This window comes from Salmo salar, chromosome 24 (genome assembly GCF_965601325.2).
Source record: "Salmo salar chromosome 24, fSalSal1, whole genome shotgun sequence".
In the NCBI taxonomy this organism is placed as follows: Eukaryota; Metazoa; Chordata; class Actinopteri; order Salmoniformes; family Salmonidae; genus Salmo; species Salmo salar.
Window position 1 is genome coordinate 12,820,497 of NC_138314.1, and position 20,045 is coordinate 12,840,541.

The window sequence follows — 20,045 nt, forward strand, 5'->3', positions numbered from 1 at the left end:
TTCGTTACCAATTACCTCGTGGCCATAGTCATTCAGATGTACAGTGGATCCATTTACTGCAGAGAGGCGCAGGTCTTTCCAGGGACGGTGTATGTTTAAGTGGGTTTTATTGGGTACGTTAGACGGGTCAGGGATGGGAGAGAGGAGGGGGTTTACCTTTTGGCATCCGCATCAGTGGGGGGTCACAGCACTCCATGTGGAAGCCCCGGTCACAGGAGTCACAGAACAACATGTTCTCCTACACACACACAGTAAATATTTGGTCACTCCCTGCACATCATGTTTACGCTGAACTTTCATTTCCACCATTTGCCTTCAACCAGTCCTGCACTTGGACGTTCAGAAGAGAGCGAACCATCTGTAACCGGCGTTTAAAATAGTTCTGTTGAAAAACACAAAAGGATCCGAGTACCGACGTACTGAGCCGAAGCACAACCAGGCACACAAGCACTCACCGCGTTTTTGCCTTGATCCTGACAGTTGCTGCAGGTCTTGCATTCGATGCACTGCCACCACAGAGCTTTGACTCGCACCGTGAGCTCCGGTGAGAACTTCAGACAGGACGGGTGGCCTAGGGGACACAGATCAACAACGTCGAAACACTCACAAGCCTGACAACCACACGAGATCAAAACACCACTCCAAAAGCCCTATAGATCCAGAGCAACCACGACGACAAACTGAAAGATTCCGACATCTAACGGAACAGCCTGTCAAATCAGACGTTTAGCCTAGTTTGACGAATCAAAAACGACATCTGACCTAGTATTCAAATGAAACCCGAGACATAAATCCAAGGTGGGGGGGGGGGGGGGGGGGGAGTAGCAGGCAGCGCTTTATTGATGTCCCAGCATATAGAAACCGTGCTGCCACAGTGCTACTCACCGCTGTTGCCACAGTCTGCACAGGAGATGAGCTCCTCTGGCTTCTTGTCGCGGTTCGACTCCTTGGTCCCCAGGCAGAAGCTGCAGATAGGGATGGGCTCTGCCACAGGCTGAGAGAGAGAGAGACGGACAGAGAGTGAGATATATAGATAAACGGGAGTCGGGGGGGGGGGGGGGGGGGGCAGGAGAGGGACACAGAAAGAGTCACAAAACAGCTCCATTCAACTGCTTCATTGTACCAGACAGGAGGGGGAGGGGGGGCAGTAATCACTGTGTTCACATTCAGATCACTGTCAATGTGCCACAGAGACAGCAGTTACAGTTCACTCAGACAGCAAATGAATGCAGAATTTGTCAGTCAGATTAAGTGAATGGCAGAGGCAGCAGACTCTTCCCTGGTGATGACGTTGTGACCTAACAGATGACCATTAAAGGCGATGATGATGATGAAAACCTGCCTATACTCTCAGGGTATAACTGACCATCTAGGAACAGTTTTGCCTTTTAGATTAGAATGATTGGACGTGGGGACCTGATCCTAGATCAGCACGCCAACTGAGACGCATGACACATACGAGCCCAGAGGTGATAGTTACTACACTACCCAGAGGTCTTTGTTCTGCTCAACTGGATTCCCAAGGCAAAGGCCCTGTTCTGTTCCGATGCTTATTCTGTAGCACGCCATCTTGACATTCGCTTCTGGGGCACCATAAATCTTTTAGCATGGAGGAGAGGAGAGCCACCCATGAACCCGTTTTGAGACACACACAAACTGTCCCTCTCGCAGGGCAGCTACACAGTCACAAAGTGTATGTAAATGTACATAAAGAATGAGCCTAAATGTCAAAGTGTAGGTGACAGCCTTTGGCTACAGCCTTTCACGTACAGACCAATGCGGACGTGAGGGAGGCGCCTGAAAATGTTAAAATAACCCATTCTTGAAAAAATTGTATCTGCAAGAGCGAAGCCTTACCTCATGGTATATTTGAGCAATAATGACACTTTTAATTACACATACTTTTGTATATAATGTGTATGTATGTGGACACCGCTTCAAATTAGTAGAGTCGGCAATTTCAGGCACACCTGTTGCTGACAACTGTTGCTTACTGAAGAGCTCAGTGACTTTCAACATGGTACCGTCATAGGACACCACCTCAGTTCGTCAAATATCTTCCCTGCCAGAGCTGCTCCGGTCAACTGTAAGGGCTGTTGTTGTGAAGTGGAAACAACGGCTCTGCTGCAAAGTGGTAGGCCACACAGGGTCAAAGAACGGGACCGCCGCGTGCTGAAGTGCGTAGCATGTAAAAATCGTCTGTCCTCGGTTGCAACACTCGCTACCAAGTTCCAAACGGCCTCTGGAAGCAACGTCAGCACAAGAACTGTTCATCGGGAGCTTTATGAAAACGGGTTTCCACGGCTGAGCAGCCGCACACAGGCCTAAGATCACCATGCGCAATGCCAATTGTCAGTTGGAGCGGTGTAAAGATTGCCGCCATTGGACTCTTGAGTAGTGGAAACGAGTTCTCTGGAGTGATGAATCACACTTCACCACCTGGCAGTCCGACGGACATATCTGGGTTAGGTGGATGCCAGGAGAACGCTACATGCCCAAATGCATTGCACCAACTGTAAAGTTTGGTGGAGGAAGAATAAGTCTGGGCGCTGTTTTTCATGGCTCGGGCTATGCCCCTTAATGCTACAAAATACAGTAGTATGACAGTCTAAGCAATTCTGTGCTTTCAACTTTGTGGCAACAGTTTGGGGAAGGCCCATTCCTGTTTCAGCATGACAATGCCCCCGTGCACAAAGCGAGGTCCATACAGAAATGGTTTGTCGAGATCGGTGTGGAAGAACTTGACTGGCCTGCACAGAACCCTGACCTCAACCCCACCGAACACCTTTGGGGTGAATTGGAACGCCGACTGCGAGCCAGGCCTAACTGCCCAACCTCACCAACGCTCGTGGCTGAATGGAAGTCCCCAAAGCAATGTTCCAACTAGAGGTCGACCGATTAATCGGAATGGCCGATTAATTAGGGCCGATTTCAAGTTTTCATAAAAATCGGTAATCGGTATTTTTGGCCACCGATTTGACGATTTAAAAAAATAAGAAAAAAAATATATAAATATTTTTTAACTAGGCAAGTCAGTTAAGAACACGTTCTTATTTTCAATGACGGCCTAGAACGACAGATTTTTACCTTGTCAGCTTGGGGATGCAACCTTAAGGTTAATTAGTCCAACGCTCTAACCACCTGCTTTACATTGCACTCCACGAGGAGCCTGCCTGTTAAGCGAATGCAGTAAGAAGCCAAGGTAAGTTGCTAGTTAGCATTAAACTTATCTTATAAAAACAATCAATCATAATCACTAGTTAAACTAGTAATATCATCAACCATGTGTAGTTATCTAGCCTGTCCTGCGTTGCATATAATCAATGCGGTGCGCATTCGCGAAAAAGGACTGTCGTTGCTCCAACTTGTACCTAACCATACACATCAATGTCTTTCTTAAAATCAATACACAAGTATATATTTTTAAACCTGCATCTTTAGTTAATATTGCCTGCTAACATGAATTTATTTTAACTAGGGAAAATGTCTCACCTCTGCAACAGAGTCAGGGTATATGCAGCAGTTTGGGCCGCCTGGCTCGCTGCGAACTGTGAAGACTATTTCTTCCTAACAAAGACAGCCGACTTCTCCAAACGGAGGATGATTTAACAAAAGCGCATTTGCGGGGGAAAAAAAACGCACAATCGTTGCACGACTGTACCTAACCATAAACATCAATGCCTTAAAATCAATACACAGAAGTATATATTTTCAAACCTGCATATTTAGCTAAAAGAAATCCAGGTTAGCAGGCAATGTTAACCAGGTGAAATTGTGTCAATTCTCTTCCGTTCATTGCACGCAGAGTCAGGGTATATGCAACAGTTTGGACCGCCTGGCTCGTTGTGAACTAATTTGTCAGAATTTTACGTAATTATGACATAACATTGAAGGTTGTGCAATGTAACAGGAACATTTAGACTTATGGATGCCACCCGTTAGATAAAATACGGAACGGTTCCGTATTTCACTGAAAGAATAAACGTGATAGTTTCCGGATTCGACCATATTAATGACCTAAGGCTCGTGTTTCTGTGTGTTATGTTATAATTAAGTCTATGATTTGATAGAACAGTCTGAGTGAGCGATGGTAGACAGCAGCAGGCTCGTAAGCATTCATTCAAAATATCACTTTCGTGCGTTTTGCCAGAAGCCCTTCGCAATGCATTGCGCTATTTATGACTTCAAGCCTGTCAACTCCCAAGATTAGGCTGGTGTAACCGATGTGAAATGGCTAGCTAGTTAGCCGGGTGCGCGCTAATAGCGTTTCAAACGTCACTCGCTCTGAGACTTGGAGTAGTTGTTTCCCTTGCTCTACATGGGTAACGCTGTTTCGAGGGTGGCTGTGGTCGATGTGTTTCTGGTTCGAGCCCAGGTAGGAGCGAGGAGAGGGACGGAAGCTATACTGTTACACTGGCAATACTAAAGTGCCTATAAGAACATCCAATAGTCAAAGGTATATGAAATACAAATCGTATAGAGAGAAATAGTCCTATAATTCCTATAATAACTACAACCTAAAACTTCTTACCTGGGAATATTGAAGACTCATGTTAAAAGGAACCACCAGCTTTCATATGTTCTCATGTTCTGAGCAAGGAACTTAAACGTTAGCTTTCTTACATGGCACATAATGCACTTTTACTTTCTTCTCCAACACTTTTTTTTTTGCATTATTTAAACCAAATTGAACATGTTCCATTATTTATTTGAGGCTAAATTGATTTAATTGATGTATTATATTAAGTTAAAATAAGTGTTCATTCAGTATTGTTGTAATTGTCATTATTACAAATAAATAAATAAAAAGAAAGAAAGAAAGAAAAAATAAAAATTGAAAAAGTATTATTATTTATTTAATTAATCATGTAAATGTGTTTATTTTTGTTTGATTTATTTATTTAAAAATCGGCCGATTAATCGGTATCGGCTTTTTTTGGTCCTCCAATAATTGGTATCGGCGTTGAAAAATCATAATCGGTCGACCTCTAGTTCCAACATCTAGTGGAAAGCCTTCCCAGAAGAGTGGAGGCTGTTCTAGCAGAAAAGGGGTACCGACTCCATATTAATGTCCATGATTTTGGAATGAGATGTTCGATGAACAGGTGTCCACATACTTTGTCATTACATATACACATACGCACGGACGATGCTCTGTTCGGAACTCCACCCTGGACATGGGATCTTATCCCAGAGGCCAATCAAAAAAACAACGTGGTCGCCGCAGGAGAGGCAGACGGAGCGGCCTACTGGTCAGACTTAGGTGAGCACATCATACACCACTTCCGAGCATATTACTCACCAATGTCCACTCTCTAGACAACAAGGTGGACGAAATTAGGGCACGAGTTGCCTTCCAGAGAGACAGAGATTGTAACATTCTGTTTCACGGAAACATGGCTCACTCGGGATATGTTGTCGGAGTTGGTACAGCCATCCAGTGTCTTCGCGCATCGCACCGACAGAAACAAACAACTCTCTGGTAAGAAGAAGGGTGGGGGTGTATGCCTTATGGTGTGATCATGACAACATACAGAAACTCAAGTCCTTTTGTTCACCTGACCTAGAACTCCTAACAATCAAATGCCAACCGCATTCTCTACCAAGAGAATTCTCTTCGATTATAGTCAGCCGTGTATACTTTAATAATGTCTACATATCCTACATTACTCATCTCATATGTATATACTGCATTCTATACCATCTTGCCTATGCTGCACGGCCATCGCTTATCCATATATACACACACACGTTCATATTCATCCCTTACATTTGTGTATAAAGTAGTCGTTGTGAATTTGTTAGAGTGCTTATTAGATATTACTGCACTGTCGGAACTAGAAGCACAAGCATTTCTCTACTCTTGCATTAACATCTGCTAACCATGTGTATGTGACCAATAAAATTTGATTTGACACACAACACAGGCAAAAGTTTTCGAACACCTACTCATTCAAATATTTATTTGACTATTTTCAACATTGTAGAATAATCATGAAGACATCAAAACTATGAAATAACACATATGGAATCATGTAGTAACCAAAAAAAGTGTTAAGTCAAAATATATTTTATATTTGAGATTCTTCAAATAGTCACCCTTTGCCTTGATGACAGCTTCGCACACGCTTGGCATTCTCTCAACCAGCTTCACCTGGAATGCTTTTCCAACAGTCTTGAAGGAGTTCCCACATATGCTGATCACTTGTTGGCTGCTTTTCCTTCACTCTGCGGTCCGACTCATCCCAAACCATCTCAATTTGTGAGGCCAATTTGTTTTTGCATATCTGTATTCCCAGTCATGTGAAATCCATAGATCAGGGCTTAAATGTATTTCAATTGACTGATTTCCTCATATGAACTGTAACTCAGTAAAATCTTTGAAATTGAAGCATGTTGCGTTTATATTTCTGTAGGCTAAACACCAGTCATGTTTTACAAAAAGAATGTAGGATAACTATTAATATGTAAAGGCTCGATTCTGTGACATACTTGAGACACTGTTCGTTCCGATAGGAGAGAAAGGCCAGTGCCTGTTATGCACTGCAACATCCCCCACCTTGCAATCGGAGCGGAGGCAGTCAACATTTTGAAACTATTAAACCATAAACGTACTTAAAACCTTAACGTTTTGTCATTTTATGAGGCATGTCTTACCATGTTCCGGCCATAGGAACGTTAAAAGTATTATTTTATAAAACACTTCCTCATATGCCATTGAAACCAGCAATTCTCTCATGTTCTCAACTTTCTTTCGTTGTCCAGCAGCCAAAGACACAATCCTAGTCATGCTTTTGGTTGCTTCTATAGATCTTCCCTCTTTCTACATTTCTTTTTGATAATTTCATCTCGGTCATATCAAACCGCTTGCATTTGCGGTGTACTTTTGAGAACTGTGTTTTCCCGCTAATTGTATTTTGGGACATTCGTGCTTATTGCCATGTGCGCACTGCTACGTTTAGAAATGTGAACAAATAGCCTAATAGTTTAGCAACATTTTAAGCTAAAAGTTCTGATCTGTTGCATCAGCCTCAATGCTTTTAAAATGTTACATTTTTTTATGTACAGTGGTTGTATTAATTTGGGATCTAACGCATCCCACAACTGTCCCAGTGTATGTTTGGAATATTTATTTCTCGCACAGAAGGACAAGCTGACCAATAGAATAGGTCAACTTTTGTACTATGGGGATAGGAGATTGACATAGGCTACTGTTTTTACTGTTTGTTAGACCTACTCATCTTATAGGCTGAAGAAAAGTAAACGTGAACAGTTCTATCATCTTCAACATGCGCCTCGAAATTCAATAAGGATGTGCACCGTTCCATCCCCAATGTATCTGGCTTCACTTGTAGCCTACTTCGGAGCTGCAATGCCTGTGAGAAGGACCCGATCACGTGATGGGTACTAGCTAATAAGAATTGAGAAATCTGAGAGAGCCATGCAAGTGAGAGGTGCTTCAGAGTAGGCTACGGCGATTGGCAGCTGGGAGAAGGGAATTATGAACGGCCGCAAGGCATGATTTATTTATTTGGGGGGGGGGGGGGGGGGGCATTACGGCCACACAAGGCGGCATTGATGGTCATGGCCGCCGAGAAATTCGAGCTCTGCTGATGACTAAAGGGGGCTGGGAGGTGGGGGCCTGGACTGGGGCTGGGGTTAGGCTATAGGGCTGGCGCTAGGGTACGGGGTTGGGGCTGTGGGGTAGAGTGGGAGGGGCTCGGTGGGTTGGGGCAGGTGCAAAGATATTCCTGGCTGGCTGCACATAGCTCAACACAGGGAGGGAAGCGGGAAGGAGCAAGTCCAGGCAGGGAGTGAGGAAAGACGGGCTGAAGAGCTTGATTTATTGAGTTCATTTCCCTCGGACTCAGGCTGCCGCTTTCCATACAGGGACGCCTCTCATCACACCACAGAAAACACTGAGAGACACAGAGAAAGAGAGCGAGAGGAAGAGAGAAAATATGGCAGCAGTCCTTTGTGCAGCCTCCCAATCATTCCTGCCAGTTCAGCGGGAGGGAAGGGGTTGACCTGTGTCTGTGCGCTCTCACTCACTCACACACACACTCTCGTTTGCTTTCTCCACTAGTAACTAGCGCAGGCAGAGCTCAGGCATCGTGTTTCATACAAAGATTACAGTGCAGGGTTTCATTTGTGACATGACTCAATTACTGTCTGACTGTGACTAAAATAATCCCAAAGACACAAGAGCTAATCGTTTTCCAAGATATGTGTGGGAGAAATGGAATAGGCCTACATTTCCTTTAAATCCTCATGAGGCTTGCGTTCTTTATTTCAAAAGCCAACATTTATTGTCACGTTAGTCTTGGGTTGCCCTCTGTTTTTTTTTAAAACTTTACTAGCACCGGACTGCTCCTGGGCATATTTTTAAACCTGTCTGTCTGTCTGTCTGTCTGTCTGTCTGTCTGTCTGTCTGTCTGTCTGTCTGTCTGTCTGTCTGTCTGTCTGTCTGTCTGTCTGTCTGTCTGTCTGTCTGTCTGTCTGTCTGTCTGTCTGTCTGTCTGTGTGTGTGTGTGTGTTTGACCTGTACGCTACTTTGCACACTAGATAAGAGAGATGATTTCAACAGGAAACACTAGTTAGTCACAACACAGACACGCCTATAACGTCTCACCATGCCAACAGAGTAATCTACCCGCTCGACTTGAACAACAACTACAGGCAGAGGCCAAAACACGTCCTTCAGGTTAGAGTGAGGGCTCAGGTCCTTTATACTGAGACGGGCAGGGAGAGTCTCCGTCTCTATCCTGACACGTCTAACCCTCTGTATCACTAAGGGCCTACACTTGAGCAAAAACAATGCCTAGCTGATAGGAAAGGTTTGTGATATAGGACTACCTTTTCCACAGATTAGATGTGAAAGATACACTGGCCCACGCTACGGAGGCAAATGTGCAGGGTGTACAATACACTAGCTGAGAGATGAACTGTGAGAGTGGCCTGGTTTCTCCTTGTCCATTTGCAGTGGCACTGGGTGTACTAGAGGAGGAGCGAGATAATGAAAGAGAGAGCAATGAAGAGAGGACGGGAGGATAAGGATGAAGGGGGGGAGGAGGGGACTAGGATGAGAGTGTGCAACAGAGAGGGGGGTTGAACGAATGGGAAAAGCTGTCCTGTTGTCCTTGTCTCCTCTCAAGTCAAGGTTCTCATTAACATGTGAAACCCATCTCAATGTCCAACCAGGTGGTGCCGGGCAGCCCCCTCCCCAATACAGACCCAGACCTCTTACCACAACCTCATTGATCACTGTTACACACCGCTCGCTTGCACACACTCACGTCACGAGAAACACACACACACGAGAAACACATGCCCACTTGGCCATAGCAGGAATATGGAATGTATGGGGGCTACTTAACATACAGTTGAAGTCAGAAGTTTACATACACCTTAGCCAAATTCATTTAAACTCAGTTTCACAATTCCTGACATTTAATCCTAGTAAAAATTCCCTGTTTTAGGTCAGTTAGGATCACCACTTCATTTTAAGAATATGAAATGTCAGAATAATAGAGAGAATGATTTATTTCAGCTTTTATTTCCACATTCCCAGTGGGTCAGAAGTTTACATACACTCAATTAGTATTTGGTAGCATTGCCTTTAAATTGTTTAATTTGTGTCAAACGTTTCAGGTAGCCTTCCACAAGCTTCCCACAATAAGTTGGGGGAATTTTGGCCCATTCCTCCTGACAGAGCTGGTGTAACGGAGTCAGGTTTGTAGGCCTCCTTGCTCGCCCACGCTTTTTCAGTTCTGCCCACAAATTGTCTATAGGATTGAGGTCAGGGCTTTGTGATGGCCACTCCAATACCTTGACTTTGTTGTCCTTAAGCCATTCTGCCACAACTTTGGAAGTATGCTTGGGGTCATTGTCCATTTGGAAGACCCATTTGCGACCAAGCTTTAACTTCCTGACTGATGTCTTGAGATGTTGCTTCAATATATCCACATAATTTCCCTCCTCATGATGAAGTGCACCAGTCCCTCCTGCAGCAAAGCATCCCCACAACATGATGCTGCCACCCCCGTGCTTCACGGTTGGATGGTGTTCTTTGGCTTGCAAGCCTCCTCCTTTTTCCTCCAAACATAATGATGGTCATTACGGCCAAACAGTTCTATTTTTGTTTCATCAGACCAGAGGACATTTCTCCAAAAAGTACGATCTTTGTCCCCATGTGCAGTTGCAAACTGTAGTCTGGCTTTTTTTTTTTTTTAATGGTGGTTTGGAGCAGTGGCTTCTTCCTTGCGGAGCGGCCTTTCAGGTTATGTCGATATAAGACTCGTTTTACTGTGGATATAGATACTTTTGTACTTGTTTCCTCCAGCATCTTCACAAGGTCCTTTACTGTTGTTATGGGATTGATTTGCACTTTTCGCACCAAAGTACGTTCATCTCTAGGAGACAGAATGTCTGTTTGTACAGATGAACGTGGTACCTTCAGGCGTTTGAAAATTGCTCCCAAGGATGAACCAGACTTGTGGAGGTCTACAATATTTTTGAGGTTTTGCCTGATTTCTTTTGATTTTCCCATGATGTCAAGCAAAGAGGCACTGCGTTTGAAGGTAGGCCTTGAAATACATTCACAGGCACGCCTCCAATTGACTCAAATGATGTCAATTAGCCTATCAGAAGCTTCTAGAGCCATGACATCATTTTCTGGAATTTTCCAAGCTGTTTAAAGGCACAGTCAACTTAGTGTATGTAAACTTCTGACCCAAAAGACTTGGGATACAGTGAATTATAAGTGAAATAATCTGTCTGTAAACAATTGTTGGAAAAATTACTTGTGTCATGCACAAAGTAGATGTCCTAACCGACTTGCCAAAATTATAGTTTGTTAACAAGAAATTTGTGGAGTGGTTGAAAAACGAGTTTTAATGACTCCAACCTAAGTGTATGTAAACTTCCGACTTCAACTGTATATACTGAACAGAAATATAAACACATCATGTAAAGTGTTGGTCCCATGTTTCATGAGCTGAAATAAAAGATCTCACAAATTGTAAACTTCCGACTTCAACTGACGGTGGAGTAATAAAAAACATGGTCCGACGGCTGAGTTGGTTGAGTGGAGAATGCTGTTAGGAACACCCGAGTAGTGGGTTTGACTTCTGCACGGACTAGTGGACCACATTCTGAACAGCTGTAATACTGACTAAATCCATTTGGATGAACTAAATGACCATATTATTACACATGTTGGGGTTTCAGTTGAAATAGACATGCTTCCTGCCAGTCTAGCTGTTGGAAGCAGTGAAGAACCTTACAGTAGTGAGATTAACGAGGTAACAAGGGTAAATCCCTGTATCAAAAAGGTACAAGTTGGCCAGAACACACTGACCCCATTTGCTGGATTAGAGTTCCAGTCATTCTCACAGCAACAAACATTCTCATCACTCTCTCCCTTCCTAGCCACTTTATCTTCAGTCAGACTGATAATGGCACTCCACCAGACTACTGTCCAGATGATGATGTGTCTGGGTGTTGATTTCAGCACCTCTGGTGTGAATGTGGAAAGTGGGAACACCTAGCCAGTGAAATATGAGCTCTGTTAGATTATGTTAGCGACACACCATCACTAACAACCTGTTCATAATACACTCCTACTTAAAGGCCAAGCATAGGCTGAATACGTCCATAAGGAAATATCATTGCCCGAGTGAAGTATAGGTCAATGGACGTGGACTGAGCACAGAGTAGAAGGATATTCAAATTACGGCTCAGGGCGGGGCGACCAAGCAATATTGTGAGCAAGTAAAGAGAGCTCTACATTACTATTCTGAAATGAATTATATGGAGGCTGTGCTGTTGCTGTGTATATAAGCAGGTGTGTGTGTGTTTGTTAGACAACTCAAATTCAAACTTTTCCAATGGGGGAGTCTCAACTTTTTTTTTTACTGGGAGTAATATCTTTCCTGCTAAAATAAAATATTGTAAAAAAATAAAAAGTTACGTCTACTATCTAAGGACACCAGGTGATGCGTTGGTTAAAAAGGTAAACAACAGCTGTCTCCAAAGTAAATCAACCTAAACTTCCCTAGACTCCATACACCTCCCTATAAGATGGTTTCGTCCACCAACAAATATCAGCCCTGTATTGGCTGTGAATGCTTTCCTCAACCCTTCTTGTTCCATTGGTTTAGTAGTCTGCTAATATATCTGCTCTATTGTCAACCGGTACCCAAAAGGCTTCAAAGACATTGACATCACGGACCTGAAAGATGGCCCTCTCTCTTGACCCCAGTGGTGTCCACTACTAAGAGAAATGGCTTTGTTCTTAACTGACTTGCCTTGTTAAATAAAATACTCTGCCCGGCCACCTCTCTGGCCTGGCCGGCGACTCTCTACGGCCACACACACACACACACACACACACACACACACACACACACACACACACACACACACACACACACACACACACACACACACACAGAGAGAGACAGACAGACAGACAGACAGACAGAGAGACAATGACGTAGTGGTGGGGAGAATGCACTGACCCAGGGCACATAATCAATGTTTACTGGTATTTTGTATTCATGTCCTGTGTAGCACTCTTCCTTCACCTTGAGCAGAAAGAAAACACTAGATGGTTGTAATGTTCGCTAAAATAGCGAAGGACAGCTAACATCTATGCGAGAGGTTTCAGTAATTAGCCTAACCTACACAGGGCGAGCAGTACATGCGTATGCCATTACGTTTTGAAAGTGACTGGGATAAAGATCAAATTAGGCTCCAATTAGGCCTAACTACAGTACAGCTCATTCATTAGGTACACAGCCACCATGCTAGCTGACAGAACAAAGCCCACGAGGTCCCAGAACACCATGACCCCGGTCAGTGTCGTTTCAGTTGTCATCCCTCTCGCGACACGGCAACGTCAGTGAGGAGAACTCTGCTTCACCTGGGTCCAGCTGCTGTGAAAAGGGCAAGCACAGTGCCATGATCGCTCTTCCCGACAACATACTCAGGCCCATCCCCATCGAATAGCCTCATAATGGCCCACTAGACTCATAACTACGGCTAGCTACGGGTGGCTCATCTCAGGAAAAGCAGAGGTTTCCCATGTATATATCCGTGACCCTTGGATGACTCCACACACCCCTCGCCTCCCCCAATCTGGCCCGCCAGTGACCCCCTAATAGGGGGAGAGAGGGAGAGTGAGTGGGTCTGCGATCCTGTTTGAATGGAGCTGGGCGACACAGTCATTCGGGTGTCGAGTACACAAATCTCCCCTGCAATGGGGTCAAAGCCGGGGCTTATCCATTTGTTTTGCTTTATTTCCCCTCCTTTCCTCCTCTCCCCTCCCCTCACCCATCCCCTCCCTTTCTAAATCACAACCCATAGCAATCACGCAGGCAATATGGCACTGATGAGACTTCGAGAGAGAGAGACTTCGAGAGAGAGAGACTTCGAGAGAGAGAGAGAGGCTCTATAGCTGAGATATGGAGAGACGGCTACTTGAATACTGCAAATAGCAGCATAAGAGGAACAGAGCTGTCTGGAGTGGAGGTTGTGTGAATGCCAAAGAGAAACATTCAAATAACTCCCAGCCAGACTGGCAGCTGTTGTAGTAGCAGTACACCCACGGTTCACCATGCAACGCCTCCAAGCAACACATGAACACTACAACGAAAGAGCCCGTCAACTCACTATGAAAGTCATTGAACTAAGTCAAAGAGGGATCACAGTCTTCAGCGGAGGCCCGTCTGGGCCAGAGGGTCGGTAGTGCCTACACAGCCCTCGAGCCAGCAAGCCAGCCGATCAGTCAGCCAGGCATATGACTCCTGGCTGCTCCCGCCACTCTAATCCCAGGGTGTGTCCCAAATGGGTACTAGTTTTGACCGGGGCCCTTAGGGCTCTGATCAAAAGCAGTGCACTGTGTAGGGGATAGGGTGCCGTCGGGACTCAACCCTGCAGAATGAACCCGAAGCCCACACGAGACAAGCCACCTTGCACGGCAGAGTAGAGCAGAGATTTACAACACCCCCAGTCACAACAAAGTCTGTCTGGAGGGGCAAGGGCAGGACCTTTCAAATCACTATACACTACATCCTGGGTGGGACATGAACACCAGACACATCCTGGTAGATTGTCTATTCCTCCCAGCCACACTGACAGGTGGTCACACAGAGCAGTTGGGCGCAGTTATTTTATCATTTTCTTATTATGCAAAGCCCACATGTAAAAAATAAAAAAACATCTGTGTGTGTGTGTGTGTGTGTCAGTTCTGGATGAGAGAATCTCAAATGGGTCAGTGGTGAAAGCGGGGTGGGGTACAGCTGCAGCATAGGTTCAATATTTGGTTCAAACAACAGAGAGAGAAAGATGGTGATCTTGCCCACTGAAATGGGTCAATAACACAACACTGATATCCACTTCTGTCTGTCACCTTCTGGGTTTTCCTTTGAAATCACTTTCAATCAATTTAAAAACCATTCATTAATTGTTGTTTTAACGTTACAAAACATGTGGGTGCGTTTTCTGTGACTTAGCTTCATAATTTATTCACTTGCAGAAGAAAGAAAATGTGAGTGGCTGGTAACATTTGGTCTTCTACCAGCCACTGCGGCAGCTGGACCAAAAAGTTACTTTTCCACCCTTCCACAATTCCATCTGATGGCTGATAAGTGTGTGTACTGTATGCGTTTGTGTAGGGGTGCAAGTGTGTGTACAGTATGTCAGCTTGCACGCACTTGTGTTTGTTCACAGTGCATGCCATACGTTTATATGTGTGCATGAACGCATGCAATGGGTGTTATGCATGTTAGCTATGTGCGGTCCTGCCCCCGGGTAGTAGGAGAGGTTAGTGCCCATCCGGCTGCGGTCTGTCAGGTTACCCTGTGGGTGTGTCTTTTGGCACCGTCCTGGCCTGCGTGTCTGCTCCTCTGCCACTGACTGACTGACTGACTGTCTGTCTGACTGACTGTCTGTCTGACTGACTGTCTGTCTGACTGACTGTCTGTCTGTCTCTTTTCTCTCTCCCTCCCTCTCGCTCCCTCTTCGTGACTGGGTAAGGTGGCCCAGAGCATGCGTCAGCCAGGCCTCTTCCTCCGCTCTTCCTGTTTTTTTTCTCTCTCTCCCACACACACACACACACACACACACACACACACACTCTTCCTCTCATCTCCTGACAGCTCCTGACAGGGAGCAGCCCTGCAGCTGGTCGCCAGTCACTCTCGCCCCAGCAGGACGCTCGCTATGGCGCCACGTGAATCTTCCCTGACCTCCTCCTCCCATCTCTTTCTCCTCTTGCTGCATGCCTGAGACAGAAGGTTGGAGAGCAGCCCTCGCCCCTGGCAGCCGACCACAGAGCACTAAGCTCATCCGCCTCGCACGGCGCTCCACTCACTCCTGCTGCCTCCTGGAGCACGCGGCACGCCACCACTACGCCCAGACCCAGGGCTGGCCCCCTGAAAGAGACACTGAAAGCCCTGGTACTCCGTGCCCAAGCCAGGGCTCCGAATACACACAGGTCCAATCGACCCACTGACTACCACAGCGATGATACGCTTGTCGTCTCCCCCCCCCCCCCATGGAGCTACATGTAGACCGACCTCTTGTACGCTCACAGAGGGATTAAAACAGACTGCTGTCTAAGGTCTCTCTTTCGCAGCTCTCCGACCGGCATCCAGGTCAAGCGTCTCAAAATTGGGAGTCAATTTACCAACAGTGTGTGGCTTTAGGGTCATGTTAATCACACAGAGACATGCAACACACAGAGACATGCAACACATCTCGTCTCTTCCCGTGCCTATATTCACGCTCCCATCTAGGAAAATGATTCAACCGTTTGACACCAGTGACCACTCACTTCAGCAACGACATTATCAGTCAACCCACGACGTGCAAACATATTGATCACGCAATCTGTAAGTTACTGCCATAAAAAGGAGCAAGGGATTTTGTGAGAGTACAGTGCACTGACTGGGTAAAAATGAAACTAAGTTCCAGGCTCGGCATTGTGGGTTGCCAAACTCTACTGCCTAGCTGCCTGACCTGGCTACTAATTGCATGTGATAAAGTAACATTATAGGCGTTACGTCTTCCCTGGCAGCCTTACCACGACATGGAATCTACTATTCAGAATAAAGGTTGAGTCGTGCTAAGATTGATCGTGTGGTGTGTGTGTGTTCTGCCTTCAGCCTTGATTGTTAACTTCTTCCCACTGCCACAAAGGACAAATAAATTACCAATTGCTCTTTTAACAGTTAACCTTTTACACTTACACTGCATGTTTACATAGAGACATTACATTGTGTTAATATTTGAGGAAGAGAATGTAGATGTATGGGACGGTGTGTGGCTTACCTTGTCCTTCTCGTGTGGCAGGAGGCGGACGGGCGGCAGGGAGTCCAGCACCACAGTACCCGTCCCATCTGACTGGGAGCTGCGGCTGATGAGGCGGAATAGCAGCCCATTCTTGGCCACTCTACCGTGGGCACACGCCCGCTTCAGCGCAACCCTCAGCTGCTGGTGGAACAGGCCGGGCCCCATGGAGCCGCTGCCGGACAGGTAGGCCGCCACGTCACCCTGGCACTTGAGGAAGCGCTCAACACTCTTTAGGGTGGAGCCCCCTGGCTCATGAAGCCCCTCTAGGGAACGCTTGATCAGCTTGTTCCAGTCCAGTCCTGGCTTCTTCCCAGAGTGATGGTGGCTCCCCCCATGACCCTCATCCCTATGATGACCATCCTCTCCACCTCCACCTCCACCTCCTTCCCCTTCACCGCTGCCCAGGCAGGGCTTGGGGAAGGCCAAGCGGCCGGGGTTCTCTGGGTCCTTGTAGGAGTTGAGCCCCTTGTTAGACACTTTGAGGATAGTTCCATCCTTGACGCTGAGCTCCAGCTGTTCCAGTACAGTCTTGCGGTCCAGCCCATGGGACATGGACACAGCATTGCATATCCTTTCCTCCGACGGCCGCTGCTTCTGCTTCTTCACCTTCTTGATGGCCTCCAGGATCCAGGTGGTGTACATCGGGTTGGCCAGCTTCACCATGGCTGTGGCTGGAGGTCACGATGACGACACACACGCTAACACCCGTGGCGGGCAAAAGGTAAGAGTCCTGCGGCCTAAGCCGCCGCCTCCTCCTCGCCCCTCTGCCCAAGGACTATCCTTTGTCCCGGGGCTGCACAGAGTCCCTCAGAGCCTGAGCACGAGCAGCACGGCAGGGAGCAGCTCACCATAGCATAGCCCCCCCCCCCACCCCCCCCAAAAAATAAAACCTGGTTACCCACTACCCTCTCCCGGTAGGGTCAGTTAGCCTGAGTGAGAGCAGTGTCGTGGAGCACCAGATACTAGACTAACTCTGGACCTGTGGAGGACTGACTCGCACACTACGGGGGCTTTCACAATAACACTTAGGTATCTCCAACTACTGCCTGTTGCAAAAGGACAGGGGGACAAACAGATAGAAACCTGTTGATTCAGTCTCCAATCAATGTAAATAACAGGCTCTCAATGTGATGTTGAAACCGTGACCGTCATCTTGAGCTGAAGATCAGTTGTAGTGTTTGGGAAGTCCAGGAGGACTTAAATGTCTTTCAGCCACGCGGCTCCAGTCGTTCTCTTTCCTCTCTCCCTAGCGGTATCCACCTGTTCTAAGGTCTGGAAGGGAACAGATATCACACCCCATGGAGCAGCGAGGGCTAATCACCTTCATGCCAATTGCGCTTCAACAGGAAATGCACTCTGCAGAAAAAAAGGACACACATATGGCAGGGTCAGAGAAACAATGTGCAAGAGGGACAGCAACAACACTGGGTCACAATCGGTAGACAAAAATGATCATTTAAAAAAAAAAGTGTCTTAAAATTAGTTTTATATTGGAGCCGTTTCAAAACATTTGCTTCCTTTAGTTTTTACTGAATGCAACCCCTCAGAACACATGTACAAACACACTCCTCAAAACAACAGCAGCACGTAAACAAAGTAATGCTTGGCCACTAAACACAACACCATTAACCCACATGCTGCCTGAAGTCTAGATCAACATTACAGGACATGGGCAAAGTTAAACGCTAAAAGATTAAGGTTAAAGATTTGAGATACAAAACACATTTAGGTGGGGAAGAGAAACCCCTGAGCAAAGAGAGCATAAACCCAGATCTAAACATTGTCTTCCTTCACCAGTAGCTCAGGACAGTCCCAGACTAGTGTCTGAGTAGGTAAACATCAACTGTGATAATGGATGTAACTTTACAAAGTCTGGCTCACTATGTTTTTGTCTAATCCCCAAAACCACAGCAACTTTCATATCTGTGATGATAGTAACATAAACACTAGTGGAGAAGGCCACACCACATTTACATGCTATATAACTAGTATAGTATCTTCATATACTTTTCACAATATCATGAATTGGGTCAGAAAACAGAGATTGATCACAGGTAATAACACAACAGCCCAGATTATGGGAAAACTAGCCACATGTGAGGAACACTTGTTATTATGATTTTGCCAAGCAACATGGTTGTCACTTTGCATAGCAGAACAAATCAACTGAAATAGCCAACAACAAAACACAGAACGCCAGGAGGCCACTTCTCATGGCTAGCTAGCTAACGTTAGTTGTGTTCAGTGCCTTATATCAGCAAGCATGCAAACGTTAGCTAGCTAGCTTTCTATTCCATGCACAACATAAACACGATCATTGATTACATATGTATAGTAGTCAGTAACTGATGAAGATAAATCGTTTTAAAACTATGCTGTGACCTAGTAGCTGTGATATGGCTAACATTGAGCATGTGTCTAGTTAGTTAGCTTACGTTAGCCATGTCGGTCAAAACAAATCGGTGATTAACGTTACCATAGCTAGTTACAGAAACGTTAGCGATCCAAGAAACAGCCCCAAGTGCCTAACTTCCTCAACATTTACTGCTCTGGCTCTTTACTTCACTCTAGTACTGATATGAATTGTCAGGCAATTACGTGGTTACAAACCTTCCCGCGAACTGAAGTTATTTGCTTGGGTGTAGTGACGAAATAGCTCAAAATAGTAACAACGTGTAGTGTCGGTGAAGGAAAACTGTGTTTTGACACAATCAACAATGACAGATTCCTACAACGCCCGAGGCTTCAAACAATAACACGCAGCCATCACAAGGAATAATCCCATTTAGAATGTCATGGATGATATTCACGGTGAGATCACGGCCTAAAATGCCAAGGCACAATGTAAATTACAAACGGCCATAACCGCTATCGGGCAAGTGCAAAAATGAAGATCTCAAAGTGCTGGAGAATGTTCCATTAACATTACATGTTCTATGGCCGCCCGGCCTCCGCCTCGGCTCTGGGTGAAAATATTTCCCCGCAAGACGCGTCCCTACACACCGCTAGATAACCCTCACCTCTCCCTGCTTCCTTCCTCCATCACCCACCCTCCCACCTAGTGCCTGCGGTGAAGACAAGGCCGTTGGAGCGAAGTAGGCCTCGGCTCACTCACTCGCCCCCTCCTTCCTTCCTTCCTTCCTTCCAACCAACCAACCAACCAACCACGGCCCCCCCTCGCGATCTTCATCTCCCGTACCCCTTTCCCTCTACCTCTCGCGGTTCCCAGAAAGCTAGGACGGGTCCAGTTCGGGTTTTAAAGGGAAGCTCGGAGAACTTGTAATATCCTCTCCCCACTAGCCGCTACTCACCGTAATTTCGTGTCGAGCTGCCGAGTAGAATGTGCCAAAAATCCTTCGAATCAGAGACAACAACAAGCCCAAAAATGCAGCCAGAGACCAGAGGCTCTAAAGCTGACGCCATCTTTGAGTGGAACAGGAGCTCAGCTAGTGGGGGAGGGGGGAACAGTCGGGGTAAGGGACCGTCTGCATCGTTCAAACGCAAACCCGAGTGGACCGGACAGGAAAATACACTGCAAGGGGAGAGGGGGACAACGGCGTTATAGCTGTGAGGGGTGGATATTGGTTGAACACATGAAATGGAAGAGAGGGACAGATGGTGAAGGGATAGGTGTTCTTGCTTTCTCCACTGGGGCGCGCGCACACTGATATTGGCGTTTAGGGGAACGT

General features: G+C 46.1%; 1 protein-coding gene across 3 annotated transcripts in view; it reads right to left on the reverse strand.

The window, feature by feature from the left end:
• Positions 1–20,045, reverse strand: part of LOC106585100 (histone acetyltransferase KAT6A) — a 35,132-nt gene extending 15,087 nt beyond the window's left edge. The window contains exons 1-5 of one of the 3 annotated variants that reach the window (XM_082968486.1): positions 19,668–20,045; positions 16,336–17,712; positions 886–994; positions 456–571; positions 157–238 (exon numbers count right to left, since the gene is read on the reverse strand). In XM_082968486.1, the coding sequence (XP_082824612.1) occupies positions 157–238; positions 456–571; positions 886–994; positions 16,336–17,019 (991 nt within the window). In that variant the 5' untranslated portion in view covers positions 17,020–17,712; positions 19,668–20,045. Of the gene's footprint in view, positions 1–156; positions 239–455; positions 572–885; positions 995–16,335; positions 17,713–18,966; positions 19,485–19,667 lie in introns of those variants that run through there. The other 2 variants (XM_014170935.3, XM_082968487.1) reach the window with 2 other exon arrangements.